We start from the raw sequence: 21,731 nt of genomic DNA on the forward strand, positions 1-21,731 counted from the left end.
CACGAACTAATTCTTTCTTCCTGTACTATGTCATTATATGCAATCTTTCTTTTATATATTACCACTAGTGAATTAACTACTTCTATGAATTCTGTGTTCATCTTGTTGTGCTAATGAGGTATGGCAACTTGGACCGATGTATATATGTGTCTAGTCCTACGTTCTAGCTGACTGACTAACTCTCTTATTGGCGTATGTAAATCCAGTGTGGATTGTCTGGATATTGACTCAAATCATAAACATTATAAATAGAGATAGATGGTAGCTAGCAGTATAATCCAGGACTCGTCAGATGAATGTCCATGGATCCCAGAGCTGATGTTCACTAAGAGACTTGGAAATGTCAACGAAGTTAAAAACGTGTGATGTAAGAGCATTTAGGTAGAGGGAACAAAATTTTAAGATTCCCGATTGTACAAAGTCATTTGGAGTCCAAACTATAAGCAGATGATTCAAGGTTTGAATCTGTAACTTTTCCTGTTTAGGACATTATCGTTGAGATATACAGACCCACAAATCTATAGAACTGATATATTTATACCAACTGTTCAATGAGTCGTAATCAACGTTATATTTGTCAAGTCATTAGGGATGATCGAATCCCATCAATACAGTTGTAATGTGACCACTGGCTTAAGTGATTGGAAAATGAGCGAGACGGAAGGCCCTGGGTTCGAGTCCCGCGTGTGAACTCGTCGATTTGTACTGCTGAGAAGTCCCGTACTAGGGAGAAACAGATGTCCAGTGCTTCCAGGTTTTCAATAGTGGTCTAACATCAATCGATTTATGATTTAAATCAAAAAATATTAACATTGTATTATTATTATAATTTATTTAAACACATAAACATTGGTACAAGGAAGCACCCAATACATTTGCGCCACACAAATCTCATTCGATATGTGTGAGGGCTGTGATACTGCCCAGGTGCACAAACCGAAACAGGTTTACTTAGGGGGCTACGACCGGAGCCTTCGACATAAAGGTCTGATCCACGAGGCAGTGGAGCATCGTAAGGAGATGCAGTCCCATGGTAGCCGGTGACCAACGCTTAGTTCATGCACCGTTTGTTCCCTCAATATACTGGAGCCCATGTGCACCAATGATTTGGTTTGGGATCCGGTTAAAGCTCCGGACATTCGCTTTTTGTCCTCTCCTTTCCGTAAACAACACCCCCGCTACGAGAAGGCAGTGAGTAAAACTTCCCTGGCAGAGGCTGTATACGTGTGGCCGTATAAGAGCATTTCGAGAGGGAGGGTGGTCGCACCCCACTCTCGGCCATACCAGGGCATTTGGGGGCATGCCAAAGGATTATTATTATTATAGGATTGAAAAAACTATGAAACATTTATATATATAGAGATAGAAATTAACTACTAACCTTAAGTGAATTACGTATTGCTTTATTTAATAATTTCATAATACGTTCATAAATTGGATGAATTAATTTCTCTTTAAAATTATAATTCAATTGTAAACTCTTATCCATAGATAATGAAGTTGTTGTTGTTGTTGTTGTTGTTAAGGATGGTGACAATGATGTTGATGATGATGATGATGATGAGGAGGAGGAGGAGGAGGATGTGGATGAAGATGATAATGAATTAGCTGATACTAATAACCAACCAATTGTTGTAATTAATATTAACCAATATAATAAATTTTTTAATTTACCATTATGATTTAATTTCTTAATACAATTTATTAAATCATTAAATATAAGATGAGATAGTAAAGCATTACGACGTGATTGATATTTATAACATGGTATTCTAATAAATAAATAACAAAGAAATAAACTATAAGTTAATTTAATAATAATGATATATGAATAATGGTATAAAGAGGCACAGAAATCATTCAACTGGTGTAAGAGTTTAAGTACTATCTGGGTCACATTCCAAGTCTTTCATCTAAGGGTATAATCCACAAGACAGTGGAACAACGTAAGGAGACGTAGTCTTATAGTAGCTGATGACCAACAATAGATTGATACATCTTTTGTTCCATCAGGATTCTAGAGCCCATGTGTACCATTGATTTGAAATCAGGGTTTTCCAACTTCTCAAGATGAATCCTCCATATACGCTAACCCGGTTAAAGCGCCGGATATTTGCTTGTGTTCCTTTCAATTTCGTAAACAACACCCCCGCCTGGAGTAAGACTTATATGAAAGTGGTTGTATACGTGTGGCTATATGAGAGCATTTCGAGAAGGAGAGCTCACTCTACCCACTCTCGACTGTACTAGTGCATTTGGGGGCAAAGCGATGGTTAAAGTTTTCGACTTTTAACTAATAAGTCACAAATTCGAACCTCGCTTTCCAATTGCCTTTGGTTAAGGCAACCGAATGATATCATTAGTTCTAACACTTGGAACATGAGGTGGTGGTTGGAGGTAGTTTATATGAAACTCTGTTTTATGTAGGTTTTATATTATGTAATACTCATCAGCGAAGTGTGTGTATAATTTAGAGGGAACTGATGCTCCCTTATGGATTTGACTTCGTGTCAATCAACTTCACAGTCACAAACGTTACCACTGAGTTATTCGGGTAATGACTGATCTTCTGTAAGACTGAGATGCAATTAAAACTGATTAACCACTGAGTAGTGAACAATCATACTAATCCACCAGTTCCCTCAAGATTACAGGTACACATTACTGATGAGTACCAAATAGCATGAAACCTAGGTCAAACAGAGTTTCTTATAGACTACTTGCAACCACCACCTTACATCTCAACACAGTGTATGCAATGTCGAGTCTAATCACTCAAACTAGTGACCACAGTGTAACTTTATTGACGGAATTCTATCGGGACTAAGAAGACATTGACTACTACTCAGTGACTCATTATTCATAAATTTTGAGAGTACTTCAAAGCCAACTATATGAATATGTACCTAGTAAACGAGTTAATAGTAATGCTAAAAATTTATACAAAAGTTTATTAGAAACATTGAAGTGGTTGATCTCATTGACTGCATTACTTATCTCAGAAGTCTAATCAACCTTGTTAGGTTGGTCCTGACGAAATCTCGTCTAAGTTTTGGCAACTTGCGTCATTTGTAGAGTAGGTGAAGTGTCCGTCTGATAAACAAGGGATGAGTATATTAGGTGACTGTTCGCGTTGTAACTTTACTCTACGGTTGTGAAATATAGTCTATGGACGCGAAGGAGATTTGTAAATTACTAGTATTTGATCATAGATGTCTACAAAGCACTGGTGGTGTTTGGCGACAAAAACAAATAAGCAATCCTGAGGTTAAGTTTAAGGTATCAGGTTTATAGGACCGTAAAACTTTATCAACTAAGGTGGCCGGGTAGCATGCGGTACCTATACTCAACTAGTCTAACTAAATGCGTCATATTATCTGGGGTAGAAATAGATTGGAAACTAGTACTGATCGAAACAACAAGTGGTAACATTTCATAAAATCATGAACTACTGAACTGGATAATATTGAGGGGGGATGGCAAACCAAAAATGTAGCATAAAATCGTACAGTTACTGATCAATGGTCGATGCAGACTACCTGGTTAAGGTCCACGCAATAATCGTGATTAGTGGTTGGAGACATTGGGTAACATGGTTAAAAGTCTATAAGAGTAGCGAAAATGTATTTGTCTGCTAGACTGCCATTGAAAACCTGGAAACATTGGACGGCCGTTTCATTCTAGTACAGGACTCCTCAGAAGTGTGCATTCACGATGGTACTGGGACGCAGAACCTTCGGTTTTACGTACGAACACTTAACCTTTACACCACTGAGACGGCATTCAACGATGTTAATGTCTGACTTTAACCGATCTATAATCTTGCGCAACCCTTCATTTATTGCTTGAGGTGGATAACTGTCTCAAACTCGACACGGATTGGACTCCACTGGCCACATCTTCTCACTAAAACTCCAGGAAATTCATCTTAAAACTAATCACTAGTAAGCTGGATCAATAGTCTAGAAGTTAAGTGTTCGCGCGAGAGACCGACGGTCCTGGGTTCGAGTCCTATGTGCACGATCGTGGATAGCACTGCTGAGGAGTCTTATACAAGAACAGATTTGGCCGTCAGATTTTTGCAGGTTTCCAATAATGGTCTAGCTTAGATCGACTTATGAATCCAACTGTGAGAATATTTAATCTTTCTCACAATAATTGATACCTACAATTATTTTGGTTCTTTTATTATTCAGTTTAATAATTTCATCTTATTACGATGTGATGTGTACTATGATGAACCAGGCGACTGCACACGTTTTATTCCAGATTTTATATAGATGATAACCAACCGTATGTCTGGAATACAAGATTCATATAGTGGAAGCTGAGATTATATTCTGCACTTAAGTGGGCAGGACTAGAAGAAAAAAACTAATAAAGATTCAAAGTTAGCTCAAGACTCGTCGTGCTGGTTAACAACAAGTCATTGGTTCAACACAGTGACAAAATCATATAACTTGGTATTCTGATTGTTAATCTTGTCTCGTGATAATTAACAGCGCTATATAGGATATAACATAAGCGTTCGCGGACGGGACTAAAGGTCTTAGGTTCGAATCTCGGGAAGGCGGGATCGTGAATGCGCACTACCAAGGAGGAGTCCTATAATGGGACAAAACTGTCGTCCTCCACAACCCTATACTGATGAAAAAATTTCTTTATTTCAAATTAGAAAATTATGAACTTACTTAAAATGTTGATTATTACATTTTTCTTCTAAATTATTTTGTTTAAATGATAAATAATAACTAGATAATTCATTATGAATCATGATGAACAATTTACAAATACGACATATAGTTGAAGCAATAAATTTATATAAACTACAATGTTCCATAATAGTTGATGCATTCAATGTACCATCAGTAGATAAACATAATTTCTGAAATGTTAAAGTAGATTATATACATTATGAAGAAATGGAATAGATTCAAGTGATTTTTCAACTATTTAGAAATAATTTTTATTTACATAAACATTGATACAAGGAAGCACCCAATACATATGCGCCACATAAATCATTCGACTTGCATGAGGGTTGAGATACTGTCTGGGTGCCCAGAGCGAAACAAGTGGCTTTCTTAGAAGGCCACAACCAGAGCCTTCGACATAAAGGTCTGATTCACAAGGTAGTGGAGCAACGTCAGGAGATGGAGTCTTATGGTAGCCGGTGACCAACAACGTGTTCATACTCCATTTGTTCCTTCAGGATACTGAAGCCTATATGCACCATTGGTTTGGAATCAGGGCTTTCAAACTCATCTCACCTAGGTGGACTCTCCGTGTCCACTAACCCGGTTATAGCGCCGGACATTCGCTTTTCGTCCTCGCAACTTCGTAAACAACAGTGATGCCGCAAGAAGGCAGTAAGTAGGATTTCCGTGGCAGTGGCTGTATGCACGTGGCCGTTTGAGAACATTCGGAGTGTGAGAGCTGACTGTTCCCACTATCGGCCGTACTAGGGCATTTGGGGGCCATTTAGAAATAAAGTTAATTTCAGTAGTGAATACTGGTTAAAACCTGTTTGTTTTTTGTGACACTTATGAACTATTCGGTGAAGGAGGGATTTAACGTTGAACAAGATGATCTCGTATATTGTTAGAAGTATGCGGAAGGTTGTCACATCCTAACCACTCACGCAGTAGAAGGATATTTCTTCTGGAGAGACCTGAGAAAGAAACTGGATTGGCAGTGTTCGTAATGATCTGAGAGGGTGACCGCAGAAGAAGTACTTGATGCTGGCCAAGTACGGCTTTTTTATGGGACATTCTTGATGTGTTAGCTCCTTACTTCAGGAGGCCTTACCATCGAAGATGGACATCTCTGAGGTAGGATAAGGTGTGACATTATTAGATTCAATCTTCTTAACCCTTTCCTTTCGTTGTGAGAAGGCAGGAAATCACTCCAGATGCTGGTTGTCCAAGGGAAATACCTTCCTACCCCAAACCTCAGTTTTATGTTACATAGCACCTCTCAACAATGTGTACCTGTAATCATGAGGGAACTGATGCTCCCTGTGTGATTCAAACCCAGATTGCCCAGTTTCCCAGAGCGAGATGTCACCATTTAAATATTAGGGTCACAACTGATATCTTGAGGGGGGGTTGAAGTATTTACTATTGATTGATCAAACAATGTCATGCTTGTCTAATCGTCAGTGGTGGTTTAATTTTACCTATCAGGTTGCAATGTAGCCACTAATTTAACTGACGACATAGAATACACCATTTTGAGATATGAGGAAATTGGCAGTAGCCGACCGAAAAAAACATAGTTACCTTATTCGGTACATCCAATGGAGAAACATTTTGAAACTCGTCATTTACAACAGTTTTTGGCAATAAAGAAGGTAACAATTCTTGTAGATAAATCTGAAAGGATTAATAAGGAGTAAGTAGTATACAAAATATTTTTAGCAACAATGATTTTAATAGTCAATAATTTATTTGAAAACACCCTTCCTTACACAATAACTGTATACTTCTCTTAAATCATTCATACAGTTGACTGTGAGCTGCATTCCAAATGTGAGGGGTTAATAATACTAGTCAGTTGATCAAACCACATTAAACAGAGAAGAGATGAAACCTGAAACTAAGTGATGGAAAGTTGAATGCCATAACTACTAAGCCACCATTTCAATCTATGGAATAGTTGTAACTGTAAATAAGATCATTCGCCTGCTGATATTCTACTAGTGTAAGTAATTTATCAAACATTTAAAACCAGAAACTTGTCACTGTCCTACTAGTGTGACTACAGATAAGTTCCTAGGAAAAACTGATCACATTTCCTGAATGCTTTTCAATAACAAGAAATGCTTTTTCTATAAGACAGATTAGTATGAAATGCAGATATTGTTAGGTTACTGATCTATTCTAACCGAGAATTTTCAAGAAATATAAAACAGAATTGCGTAATCCCTGATGTGATGTTCTTTTGATGATCAAAATATATTTTTACTAAATGATCAACATCCAATTGTAGCTGTGACGTTTTACATACTGAAACACTACGTTTGTCGAGTTGATATTCAACCTATAATCATTTGACATTAATAAATCTTCATACATTAAATCATGAATTGAACACAGCCAGATCATCAGTGAAAACCAGGAAGCACTGAACAATTGTTTTGAACTGATATGGGACTCAACAGCAGCAGGCATCCACGACCACACCACCTGGAATCGAATGCTTTGCCTATAGACCACTGAACCAGAATCCAATGGCGTATATGTCTAACACTAATCAACTCACGATATTGCGCAACCCTCTTTTATTGCCGTCCATAACCGTCTCATATCTGACATAGTTGAGCCCTACTAGCCACGAGTCGGATAGGTACTGCAGGTACGTCCCATACCAGAACAAAACAGTTGTCCAATGGTTCCTGGTTTTCAGTGGTAGTATAACGAAGACCAGTATGTGATTTAACCCATGAGAACCTAGCAATCTCTCGACACGTTTATACTGTTAATAAGTCTCACTGAAATCACGAACCGATCTAAGTTAGACCACCATTGAAAACGTGCAAGCACTGAATGGCTATTTCGTCAAAGTATGAGACTCCTCACCAGCGAGTACCCACATTTGGAAATGTGGGAGTCGAAACCAGAATCTCCAGTTTCGTGAGCGAACACTCAACCTCTAGATCACTGGGACGAAATCTAACGGTGTTCATATCTAACTTCCATCAATCCATAATATTGCACGACCATACTCCATTGTCTTCGGTGGGTAACTGCCTGACATTCGACACAGATTAGTTCCACTGGTCACGGCTTTTCACTAGAACTCCTTAAATTCCCTCTTAAAGCTAGTCACTAGTGTGTACATGATAATTTTCAGTCTAGTGGTTATAGAGATTGTTGAATCTCATTGAAATCATGAACAGATAAATCTGTTTAAAAGGTTTCATGTCAGTAACAATGTAAAAATAAATATATCATATCACCCCTACTCAAAGCTGTAAATTACCTTAGTTGATGCTACATGTCTAGGGAATTTAGCCAGCATACCAGGTATACTAGGTTCAGCATTTAAAACAAGCAATAATACTGTAAGATAAGCTGGATCTTCTTTCACTGGTTCCGGACCATTCAACCATGAATGTGTTCGTAATAGACTGGATAAACAAGTTTCAACAAATATTGGATGGTTTCTACCCACAGAAGCAGCACATCTGTAAAAATAGGACAAATTTTAATGATCAAGTTAATTAAAGTAAACCATTGTGTGATTGAGTAAAAATAGTAAAGAGAATTTCCTCTTCGGTAAAATCATTTACTTCAACTATAAATTCGACAATTGTATAGCATACAAGGGAAGCATTTTTACAATTGAGGAACATATGGAACCCAAGACAATTGTCAACCAACGTCAGAGTTAGAATTTTCAATACAAACGTCAAGACAATTCTATCGTATGGAGCTGAAACTTGGAGAACTACAATAACTATCATCAAAAATGTCTAAGTACTTATAAACAATTTCTTACACAAAAGGATTGACCAGGACAGAGTTGAATGGGGAAAATCGATGGGTGGCCTATTCTCCTTCACGAGGGGTAACGGGTGTAAGTATAGAAGACTCAAAAGAGAATACATCATAAAATGACCCGAGATTGCAAATATCAAAAGAAGGTTACGTAATAGTCAAATGGTTAGAGATGAATAGGGGGATGAAAATTATTTACAGGTTGGAAATATAACAGATAATTGTTTACTTGACAGATATAAAGAAGAAATAAACAACAACAAGACTATAATTACAATTGAATAGTAATGAAAAATTGTTAAATGATAACAAAAACTGGTTACGGTTTAAAAGGAGTACAAAGTAATGACAGAAACAAACAAACAAACACAAAGACCAAAACCTACTGGAAATGGACATTAAGGTCATGGGAGGATATGAGGTTGTAAGTATTGTTTTGTACATAGAGTCCAGCCTTGAATTGATGGATCGTCAAAACCTCAGCAGTGCATAAGTTTTCGATTCGACCTTTTGATTTAATAGATTACTTTAAAGCACGACTCTTTTGGAGTAATGTGCCCAAAATTGATTAGGTGCTACTGTATTGAGCTAGTGATAATTTTGCATTCCCCTTTTAAAAGCCACACTAGGTAAAGTCCTGAAGAGTATTTGAAAAGTGATCCCTTTGTGAGGCCAATGTAATCTACCCCATAAGAGCAGATAAATTTATTGATGCACAAAGCGAAATCTTACCTTTAATACATCCGTAAATGGTAGGCCGGCTTGAGGAGACAACCCCTTTCGATATTTGCAACTTCAGATCACTTTATGATGCAATCTCTTCTACATTTCCCTAGATTTATATATTTATCAAGCAACTATAAATACGAATATACAGCTTAAGTGAATGGCTAAGTTGATGTCATTTACTGAATACACATTTTATGTGGTTGAAGCGACACTTCAGTTAGGGTTAGTCAGTCTCGAACAAATGTATGTTGGCATAAATTGTCATGTCACATTACGAAAAAGAGATGAAATCAACAAAACGAGTGGCAAACAAATCGAAATAGTATTAGCATCAGTGATAGTGAGGAAGATTAAACATTAGAAAATACTGTCCGAAGAGACAGGAGAGCTTGAGGAACAAAACATACAAAATAATATTGAAGTTTAGGATTTTAAGGGGAAATAAAAAGTAAATACATTTGCATCATCGCATACAATTTCGAGCTATCATTAAAGGTCTCTAACCTTCAGTTGCAACAATTGTGTAAACTCCAACCACGTAGTGCGGAGCTACCCACAAGGCTCAATTCAATAGTTGACTTCGTAAAGAGATGTCACATCGCACCTTGACTGCTTCTAGCCCTCGCCCAACACATTTCTACCCCATCCAACAATGAGTGTCAGGACAAGCGGGTGTTTGGCATTCATAATACATTTCCTAACCCAGGAGATAGTAGCGAAATACGGCTGTGTAAACTGAGGTACATGGTGCGAGGTACGAACCTACGCACTACAAGTTGGAAGTCAAGTGCGTCAGTCATCAAGCCACTGCCAAAGTCAACAAATATGAAAGAACTACCGTGAGATGAACCACAGAAAATACGCTAAACAATTATCCTGATGATAATGCAGAAGCAAGCAACCCGTTATTATACTAGATATGTGAAGGAAACTAAATAATTTTACTAAATATAGAATATACTAAACTTCGCTTACCTCCATAAATTATCTCTATCTTCTGGATATCGTCTTAAATTTTGTAAAAGTCCATCCAGTAAACTAATTAGACAAGGAGCCGAAGCTAAACGACACTGTGATAATAAATGATGCAGCCTTCGTCGAATACGACCAGATCCTTCAGCAAGAGCTGATGTAATAATGGATACTTGTTCACTTTTTACAGGCACCTATAAAATGCAAATAATATCGCTAAAATATCGCACTGAAATCACGAAGCGATCTAAGTTAGACAACCATAGAAAACCGGGAAGCACTGGACGGTTGTTTCGTCCTAGTATGAGACCTCTTAACGGGGCGAATCCACAACTCGGCAACCTAAAATTGGACTGAGAACCTTCGGTCTTGTGTACGAACACTTAATCTCTAGACCAATGAGCTGGTAACCAGTGGTGCGCAAGTATGACTTAAATCAATCCAAGATACTACGTGGTCGTCGTACATTGTCTCCAGTCAGAAGCTTTCTAACATTTGACACGGTTCAGCTTCGTGATTCCAATGAAATTCAACAAAATCGCCAAACCCTTACTCAATCGTTAGAGATTCAAAGCCTCATCAATTAATTAGCCATTTCTAATTAGTATTCTGCAATTAACTTCATTTCATACTCCGTTGTTCCATGGTACGCCAGCAATGTCCTGAAGAACATGAAGCATGTTCTCTGCTCTCAAGGGTCATGTTTCACGGTCACGAAGTGTAATGTTGCACAATATACTCGTGCTCTGATCGGGAGACATCTTGCTCACGCCACAAATGGTGCAAACTTCCAAGAGCAAAGCAATAGTTTGTCAGCCATTACGACTGATGAAACTTTCTAGATGAGTGAAGTGATCAGTGCACTCAACTACTCTGCTGTTTATAGAGATTTATTGAGTGTAAAGATAGATTTGACCACAAACAGAGAATGAAGGAACAGTAAATATGTTTCTTTCTAGCATGAGCCAATTTCCATCTACTGCCAAATCATACAGAACTGAAACTTCAAGACGTATAGTCAGGATTGAGCACGATACTCTGATTTTATTTAGAATTTTCCCGAAAGTCATAGCTCTGGGAATATTCCGACTAATCCAAGAGAACGAATGGTTACGCTTTCCGTATTCTGACTGAAGAATTGCAGAATTTAGCTTCTTTTCTCGAAGCGTCCAAAATTCCAAGGTAATCACCAGCCTATTAACGTACCCCTTTTCCATATATCAACCAACCTTGAAAGTGGAGTTTTTCTATAAATTCCACCTTTCGATTCTCGTCCAGAGTTCTAGAATGATAGACTTGTGGCGACTACAATAACGGTAAGAAACCGGCGACAACATGACTAAAAATAATGGATGTGATTAACGTATAGCCTTAAATTCAAATTTAATGACATTTCTAATGTTGGCATGGATTTCTTGAAGTTCGAGTCAAAACTAACATATCTGAATGTCTTGAGTAAAATCATTTTGTGTAGGATTTTGTTGATTCACCGTACCGCTGAAAAATGGAAAAGGCAGTCGCCTAGTGCCCCTTGGTTTTTTTCAACGACTTTTCAGCTGTGATTTCATACTTTCAAAATAATTAATTAATCAACTGGTCGTTACGGTCAAGTTTACTCTAAAGAAATAACTGGCTTTTGTCAACCTGCGTCACTTGTGTCATAGGAGAGATATTCATCTGGCAAACAACAGTCCACTCCTAGTCAAGAAATGATGAAATTCAATTATAACCTAATTTCTATACAACTTTAAATCAAACACATTACATTTAGTATTTATTTAACTGACACACTTTATACACATGTAACTTAAATGGTAGTAGTAGTAGTGTAGTTGAGGGGTTTCATGGAGATCGACTTAATTAGTAGGTTGTATTTACGATTACAGATTGATCTCCATTAGGGTACCATCGAAAACAAAGGAGCATTGGATAGCTGTTTCATCCTAATGCGAGACTCCTCAGAAAGACCTGGTTACGACCTCACAAGGGAACTAACGCAGGACCTCCCAGCCTGCCAGCGATTACTTAATGATTGGGTTGACATTCAACAGCATAATGTTAGCTTAAATCAATTTGTGTTATAGTTATTCCCATTCATATCAACTGTTTCATTCTCCCACGTCCAAACACCAGCAGTCAGGCCTCCTCACTAGAGCTTTAGGAGTAACTTGAGGTAAGTCACTAGCTGGCTGACTATTACAATTTAGATGAAAGGATGGCAATCGTTGGGTTACAATGCACACTGAACCATTTAATACCGACCCAATGGTCCTAATGGTTAAGCGTTCGTCACGATGCATGAAGGTCCAAGGTTCTACGACTGGTTGGGCCGCTAGTGGGTATTTCCAAAAAGGTCCTATATAAGTAGTAATAGTGATAGTTTAAGTAGAAAGACGTAATAAAGAAATTATCTTGTTCAAACTAACCTTATCACCAACGACACTTAAAGCTCGAACAGCTGCCAATCGTACATCTTGTATATCATCAGTTAACATGTCAACTAAGAGATCTTGACAATTTAATGCGAATCGAGTATTGAGGGATGCAATATGCGTAACTGTAGCTAACGTAGTACATCGTATTTCTGTTCGGCAAAATAAGGAAAATTAAATAGAAACGATGAATATGATTACGTATTACTTTATCTTAAAAAAACAATTTTCAACAGGGATGTAAAACAAGCTTGAAGAACTGGAAGCTAATTGTCCCACAAATGCCCTGGTACGGCCGACCGTGGGAGAGTTAGCTCTCCCTCTCGAAACGCTCTCACATTACCATGAGTATACAGCTGTCAGGGAAGTCCTACTTACTACCTTCTCGCGACATCACTGCTGTTTATGAAGCTGAGAAGACGAAAAGCGAACATCAGGCGCTTTAACGGAGTTAGCGGACACGGAGAGTCCATCTAGGGGAGTTGAAAAACCCTGATTCTAAACCAATGGTGCACATGGGTCCCAGGGTCCTGAAGGAAGAAATGGCGTATGAACCAAGTATTGGTCACTGGCTACCATGCGACAGCATCTCCTAACATTGCTCCACTGCACTGTGGATCAGATCTTTGGGTCGAGGGCCACCTACTTCGGTCTGGGTACCCAGACAGTAACACAGTCCACACACAAATCAAGTGACTTGTGTGGCGCATATGTATCCTTTTCCCCTTTGTATCAGTATTTGTGTTCAATTAAATAAATAAACCATGAAACCGTATCTCCTAATGTTGCTCCACTGCATTGTAGATTGAACTTCTGGGTGAGAGGCAGGGGAGTGACTCCTTAAGAAAACCACCTGCTTCGGTTTGGGCTCCTGGACAGTATATCAGCCCTCATACAAACTGATTCATTTGTGTGGCGCATATATATTTGGTGCCTTCTTGTACCAATGTTTATGTGTTTAAATAAATAAGTAAGACCACTTATTTAACACTATTAATATAAGTTCGAAATACCCAATTGCTGATATTCAGGAAAAGATTTCAGGTCAGGCATTTCTGGAACTCGTGTTGCCGCGATAGATTGCCTGGATACAGCCATTTTGCCACAAGACTTCTGAGACAGATGGAGTCTCAATACGGACATAAACACTAGGATGCAGGCATATTCAGCCGACGAGTCCAAAACAGGACGAACTGAGGGTCCTGGATTCGATCGCTAACCTCAATCTGTCTAAAAGACACCTATTTATCAGTTTAGATTTTAGAAATAATAAAACAGTCCGAACAGATATTTAACTTTGTTAGCGAGACGGTGATTCGATTAAATCATATTCCAGACAGAAGCACGATGATTGACCTATTTTTAACCAACCAGGACTAGTAGGCAAGAGAAGACTCTAGAATCTTCTCGCGTAAAAATTATAAATACACTGGCATTTTTCTTACTGTTTTGTTTGGAAGCAAAACCATGATTATTGACATTTTAATAATGTTTATTTATCTAGTTAAACACATTAACATTAGTAAAGAGGAGCACCAAAATATATGTGCACCCTTCGAAATATCATCGAACTTGTGTGTGGGCTGGGGATGCTCCTCGAGGGGCCACTATCCGAGACTTTTACCTAGAAGTACAATCCACAAGGCAGTGAAGCAACGTCAGGAGATGCCGTCTCAAAGTATTCGGTGGTTAAGAGGCTAAGAATACGTTCGTACGCCATTTGTTCCCTCAGGATACTGGGGCCTATGTGTACTATTGGTTCAGACTCGGGATTCTCCAACCCCCCTAAGTGAATGTTCTGTACCCACCGATCCGGTTTAAGAACTGGATATTCACTTTCGTTATCACAGTTTCTCAAGGAACACTTTTGTAGAGAGAAGATAATCAATGGAACTTCCTTAGGAGTGGCTACATAGGCGTGGCCAAATGAGAGCATTTTGAGGGGAGAAGTGCACCCACCCCAGCGTCGGCCATACCAGGGGATTCGGGGGTTAAGTGTATTTAATCAGATATTTTACGATATCGCGCACATATATATGTATATAAAAAACAATTTACCAAAATAATCATCTTCCAGTCCGCTAATGATAGCTCCATTACAGCCAGTCGATATTAAATTAATAGAATCTGAAGTAAGATTTTTAGTTTGTAAACGGTTGTCCACTGTGGAGCGTAGACTGTTGTTGTTGTTACTTTTGTTCTTTCTGTCCTTCGACTTATTATCACCTTCCATCATAGATCGACGTACTTGCCGGTCGGACATGACTGTTTTCTCCAATGTTTGTAATAAACAATTTTCTGTAACAAACTTTTCAAAAACAAGACGAAGGGTACAAGCAGAATAACATGACGATGGTAGGATAAAGGTTAAATTTGAATATTTTCCTAACAATGTCTGGTACAGTGGGTTATATATATGTATAAGGCTTATCCAGTATAGCTTCTCTCTTAATCTCGATCTTCTCACTTAAGTAGCCGGTAGGACTTGTATATAGGAAACTTGTATATCAGTATTAAAACTAGATACAGAACAACACAGGTGTTCTTCATAAAGTAGCCTCGCTTAGAGTTAGGTAAGACGTCCACTTATAAAATTCATTCATCAATTTAAATGTATAATGAGGACGAAATAATGTTAGGAAAATGTGGACGATGGTGTTCACGAGAATTGCTGAGTATATGTTTCAGAACGTTTGTGCTTCAGTGAATTTTATTCATAAGCAATAAATATGTATTACAGAAAATATAAATTTATTAGAGTTATCATTGTCAAATGAGTGCAGCTTGAACTGTACACTCAGAAGGAAAGCGTTGTTAGGTTTCTACTGTCACGATGAAATGTCACCGCTTTTTAATAATTACAAATTTAGAAGTATAAACTTTCAGCTCCATTTTCGGGATCAAATATGAAATATCTAAGCATCGTGAAAAAAAGCCGAACAAATAACATATTTCATGGTTAATAGATTTACAATATTCTAGCAGGAAAATATAAAATGGTAGGTTGGTCAAATCAGGAAAACAAATGGATAAGTTTAGGCGACCCTATCCTCTCGAGTTCTTACAGAACCGTTTGGCCAAACAGCACATAGGTGGTTGTTAACAGGGATCCATTCTAATAGTTCTTGTTCTGCCCTCATACTTTGTACTATGCTAGTCCACGAGAACTAGCCATCGAGTCACCAGATAAACGGAGAGTGTATCTTATCAGTTCCCTGTTTCGGCTAGGGGGTCAAGTGAATGACCACATTAGAATCTTGTATGCGTGTTTCGGAGACGCAGTGTGCATCAATGATACGAGATTTTATAGCCTTAGCCAAGGAGGCCTGCTGGCCGATTTGACATAGGGTACGTACATTGAAGGTTCTAATGTGCAATTTGGAGAGAGGTTTCAGTAGACCTAGGACAGTATTTCGCGCACTGGAGTTGTTGACCATGGTGGCACTTGAGAAGGAAGTTTATAATTGGTAGTCGAGGTATGAGGAATAATAAGAATCGAAGAGGGAAATGGGTTATAAATACAGTGGTTTTGAGTGATGTTAGAGGTATGAGGGCGGTTTTCACTTCCCGGTTGCCCACAACATGAAAGGGTTCTTCTAGAGGTACCTGAAAAGGAGATTGTGTTAGAGTTGGTTTTATTGACCTCAGTGCGTGACTGCGGTGCCCAAGGGACAACTATTCGAAGCAAGTCACACACGAACTTGTGTTAGCTCTGTATTTGTTGAGACCTTACCGCCGGAGACGGGAATCCATGGGATTAGGCGAGATGTGTATTTTTAGGGTCGACGTTTTGTAATCCCACCCTTTCTTTGTGGGAAGGCAGCATCGCTGTCATGCTTGAAAGATATGTATGAAGGAATAATGGGATTCAACATTCGTAGGACGATAAAGAGTGGACCTGTGCCACTATGAACTATTCTGAGTTATGTTACAGTCTCTAGTCACCGATTGTGGTTATAGCGCGGACCCTAACCAGCTATTTTGTACCTATCTACATGCCTCAGATCAACAGTCAACGGCCCCATTAAGGCTTGGCTCTCATAAGTTTTCTTTCAACTTATTTCTCCACCAGTAAACCGCTGGTCGGGGTAGACAGTGGTTGAGCATACTTAATAAATGCCCTAACCACCTCAGTTGGTGAAGATTCACTACCTAATTGGCAACCAAACACGTAACTCTCTACATATTACTAACAACTTACTTTAGCCAGATCAGCCATTATGTGAGCAGCCAACTGTCTAACACTTCGACTAGGATCTTGAAGTCGACAACACACACGAATAAAAGCATCATCAACTAATTGAGTTTCTTCCAAATCAGAGTCCAGAAATATTTTTGATGATACTAACGAATTCAAACTGAAGACAGGAACATCTGTCAAACTACGATGCGGCCAAATAGTACTCAACTTCCCAAGAACATGTAAACTAGTTCGACGGACCTGTAGGATGAAATTATAATAAATTTTTAATATAAAAATCAAATGATCTTAATCTGAATAAGACTTTCAAATACTATATATATATATATATATATATATATATATATATCACTAAAGCATCCGAAAACAAATTGATGCTACCATGTGGACTCAGTAGAAAAATTTGAGCCATAATAAACAACCAAACAAAATACATCCAAGGAAGTACTATGATTGTTAGTGATCTCGAATTTTATAGATATATTAGACATCATGAGTCATTAATTTTTTACCAAATGGATTACGATGTATTGTTAGATGTAAATCATATTTAATTCGCTAACAGAATACAAAATCACGAAATAATACCAGGCAGTGAGACTGCTATATTGATGCTTGTCATTTAACTTGATATTACTTACTTTATCCCAGTTCAAATAACTCAGAGCACTCTTACAACGTTAACGCTCCTGAAGAGACCCTAATAACCCAACAAAGTACATTTTAACCCTCTAGAGCAAATGAATTCAGTAAAACATCATTCTCTAGTTCGCCTATTGAGATCATTTTGTCCTGGTGAAGAACCGATTCCATAAGCGTTCACTTCAACATAAGACCTAAATAGAATACTTATTATTCCAAGTTGACTAACCTCATATCGTCACATCAACAGAAGTTTACAAGATGAGGAGCAAAGGGATGGAAATTATATCAATCTCAATGAAAATCCGAACACTGGGAATACCGAAATGAAAGGATAGAAATTAAACGTAATATTTAGGCATTCAGTTAACTGGAGAGTAGATGACTTATGGTCGTGATATCCTCCGAACGTTTACTTGTTAAATTACTGATTATCCTTTGATGTTAAACCATCTAAGGGCTTACGTCAATTATCCAATCTCATGAGCAGCTAACAATCGATCGCACTGTATTAGTGCATATTATTAGTTGATCGGCACATTTTATACATTAACTAAACAATCGTAAATGTCTTGTCATCATTATAAATCATTAAGAGCTAATTCGTAACAAATATAGTACAAAAGGAATAAATAAGATGGAAAAATGAAAATCTTGGAATGATACTTCGAATTTAGAGGGGCATCGCAAATTAATCCTACTGGACATGATATCATGCCATGTCACTCAAATGTCTACAACCGAAACCTACAACTGATGCACAAGTCCTAATTGAGAAATGCTCAATTGCCACAAATTCAATTCAACAAACTTTCCCTCATAATACATTATAACTATAATTGATTCCGCTTATAAATCCAATGAACGGTTATTAAACATTAACCTGAGAAATACACTAAGTCTTGAGATTAATTTATTCCAGACTCGAGAAATATATTGAAAAGGACTTAATTTTCGGAGCTACCAAGAAATATTTTGAAATTTTCAGTTGGATTCTTTACGAAAATATTAGTAGTTTAGTTTATGATTACTTAGCAAACAAAATATAGATAATGTACTACACTATACTAACTACCTCGAGTAAGAAGTTACAGATAAGCTCATTTCTTAACAAAATGAGCTAAAACAACGTGTATTTACTAAAATAATGGAGGTATAATCACAAAATCTTACCAACTCTTCATTATCTAGTAGCCCTTGACAAGCAGCTGAATAAACAGACTCCAGATTCGCTTCAAACCACCCAGTCAACTCCTTTTTTGCAGACTCTTTATGGTTGTTGAAATACTTTGCTTTCCCTGGACGACTAAACTCACTAGATTTCAGGACGGCGTTGAGTGAACATAGCCACGTTAAGAGACAATGGAAAGAACGATCACGTACTCTGGGATCACCATCAGCAGTATGCCACAGCACAACTTCACCAGCTGAACCTGCACTAAGACAAATTTGTGGACTGTTCCATCCAGCTAGAAGGTCAAGACACCCAGAGCGTACGTGGGCAGATGGACACGCGAATGCCTATTCAAAAGATGACAGAAGGTTTACAGTATATTGTGACAGTACGAATATTACCTGAGTAGAAAGCTTTCATAAAACTGGCACTTCGCTTAATATCCCTTGCATGTTGACGTTGATCAAAAAGGATTTCTATACGGATACTCCTGTGAAATACTAACTTCTATTGTGTAAGCAACTGGGATATATTAGTCAAGTACTCTCTACCAACAAAAAAACAGACTACTTGTGTGCATAAAGCACTATCATATCGCACTTGTCATATCGTAGAACTAGAGGCGACTTTATTAGTTTTCAAATTGCTTAGTGATAAATTTGCACCTGAAATGCCCTTATTTTTCTTATCTTCCAAAACAGAGAAGTTACGAGGACACTCCAAAAAAGTTCACAAGCCCAGAACAAATTACTTGTCAGCTGACTATCGACTTTCCCATCGAATCATCGAGTGGAATTCATTACCTCAGCACGTGGTTGAGGCTCCATCCGTCGACTCTTTCGAAAGAAAGCTGGATCAACTGAGAGATCACAATTGCCAGGACTAACACAGGCCATCAAGCCTCCCGTCCTTTCCAAATTGAAACTGAAACTAAAATTATGCCATCACATGTTACGGATATTCTAAGCAGTGTAAAATTTAGAAAACTGATTCACGAATTAGGAGTGGTAGACTGTTGTTGTTCTCAATAGGACTGGCTGTCATTGAAAATTAAGTGTGCTGATAAGATATAAAAGTCACGAGTTCAGTCTTTAGCAATTATGAGAGTAGGACGTTCATTAACACAAGCTACAATAATTAATGCTTGTAGCTTGCTATATAATGACTGAGCAGAAGCGATATATTTCGTACACTGTACTTTGAACACACATGATATAAAAAGCTAAAATAACTTTTGTGAGTCATGGTATTTATCCTTTATTGTTAGAGTAACACTCATCAAAACTCTAAATTCCCCGACTATTAATGTCTTTTTAATACCTCATTAATTACTCCTAACACCGATAGCTCTTGAGTAGCAGTTGGTGGGAGAGCCCGTAACCTCGTTAGGAACTTTTCACACTCTGAGATCAACATTAATTGTAACCCGCCTACCGCTTGACCTTGGAGAGGTCACAACTCTCCCTGTCTAAAGAGTGTCAGGAAACCGCTGGGTGATTAGAGTCTTCATCTGGGTCGTGGCAGGATGTCCTTCAATTCAGAAATATGCGATTCATGTTATATTCTGTTTGAGACTGAGGAGGAAAGGCGAACAAATCGATAGCAAGAAAATTAACTGCGAAGCGGTATTTTTAGTAATCTTTTTTTACTAGTGAAACCTATGTAGACGTTGAACCTTGTTTCGAAATATTTGAACATAAGGTACCGTCACTGATGCTTCCGTCAAGGAGTTCTACTGTCTACTGAAGTGAATAACATAATAGCTCGCACAACTTTTTCAGTCTCAGTTTTTTACGGCGCGCTATCTAAAAGGACAGTGGTATTGTTTCTCGTTGAGTTAATTAACTGTTTTGATCGTAAATTACTCATCGAAACTACTGTTTACACCTTAATTGAACCTACTCCAGTTAAAGTGTTATTGTATTGAGTGTTTCGACTTTGCTTTTGTGTATTTGTTGCATCGAAGCATACTTGGTCGACTTTTACTTGATTTTTTTAGTTAAGGTTTGAAAATTCTTTCACATATCCTGTTTGTGTCACCATTGTGGTTGATTTTCAAGATGGTCAGCTCTGCTCATAAATTTGCACAACCATATTGCTTATTCCCCGTGGAGGAAGGTATGCAATGTGATGAGTGTAATAAGTGGTTCCATATGATGTGCACTCGGTTAAGCCCCACTGCATATAAAAGGTGCTCAAAGCCCAACTCTCATTGGCTTTGTAGTTTTTGTTGCTCGAGAAAAACACTACTCATCCAGGAAGCAATTAGCCTCCTGGTGTTGGCTAATAGGAAGGTTGATGAGGGCTGTGCTGGTATGATTGGTAATGTTGGCGAAGATTGCGTTAGTGTCGTAAGTGCTGGCAGGGCGCAAGCCAAGCATCTAACTGTGCAACCAGCAATTAAACCTACCCCGAAACAATCAATGGGTGACACCTCATTAGATTTTGGTGGCCATGTTGCTACAGCAGCAACCGGTGATCCAGATAAAATAATTACTGTCTCGGATAGTTCTAACGTAGATGCCACGACTGACGGAATATGGGTGACGAAGAAACGCAGAAGAGTAGAGAAGATAGCCCAAACTAATGACCGTTTACTTGATAAGTCCTTGGTGGACTCTCAAACCACTCCACCAAAGTCCCAAAGTAAAGCCTCGTCTAACATTGTTGTCAGTCACTCGCTCGACTCCCATGACTCTGTTGCAATAAAAACTAATCGTAAGATACCTGTAGTTAATATACAGGATCTAACGTCACGATTGAAAGCTGTGAACACGATTTCAAAAGAAGCTAAACTCCTTCCTAGTTTAATTATTTAGAATCTAGAGGAGCCGAAAGACAATGACTCTGTTAAGAGACATGCACATGATCTGCAGTAAGTGGAATCCGTGGTAAGAAATCTACTACCTAACGAGGTTCCAGAGGTACATATCAAGAAAGTAATACGACTCGGCAAATGGGTTGGAGGCGAGACCCAACCAAGAAGAATCTTGAAACTGGTTCTCGGGAATTTAGAGAAGGAGATATATTATCGAAAAACGCACCCAAAACTCGTGATTCAAATATTCGCTTGGGGATCG

General features: G+C 38.2%; 1 protein-coding gene across 1 annotated transcript in view; it reads right to left on the reverse strand.

Annotated features, from left to right (window-relative positions):
- Nucleotides 1-20,105, reverse strand: part of INTS4 (Integrator complex subunit 4) — a 35,205-nt gene extending 15,100 nt beyond the window's left edge. Inside the window, exons 1-10 of the mRNA XM_051217141.1 lie at nt 19,053-20,105; nt 18,651-18,998; nt 16,836-17,075; nt 14,693-14,942; nt 12,629-12,786; nt 10,206-10,396; nt 7,984-8,188; nt 6,282-6,374; nt 4,692-4,885; nt 1,382-1,772 (exon numbers count right to left, since the gene is read on the reverse strand). Of these exons, the coding sequence (XP_051065775.1) occupies nt 1,382-1,772; nt 4,692-4,885; nt 6,282-6,374; nt 7,984-8,188; nt 10,206-10,396; nt 12,629-12,786; nt 14,693-14,942; nt 16,836-16,853 (1,500 nt within the window). The 5' untranslated portion in view covers nt 16,854-17,075; nt 18,651-18,998; nt 19,053-20,105. The remainder of the gene's footprint in view (nt 1-1,381; nt 1,773-4,691; nt 4,886-6,281; nt 6,375-7,983; nt 8,189-10,205; nt 10,397-12,628; nt 12,787-14,692; nt 14,943-16,835; nt 17,076-18,650; nt 18,999-19,052) is intronic.
- Nucleotides 20,106-21,731: the final 1,626 nt, after the last annotated feature.

Source organism: Schistosoma haematobium, chromosome 6 (assembly GCF_000699445.3).
Source record: "Schistosoma haematobium chromosome 6, whole genome shotgun sequence".
In the NCBI taxonomy this organism is placed as follows: domain Eukaryota; kingdom Metazoa; phylum Platyhelminthes; class Trematoda; order Strigeidida; family Schistosomatidae; genus Schistosoma; species Schistosoma haematobium.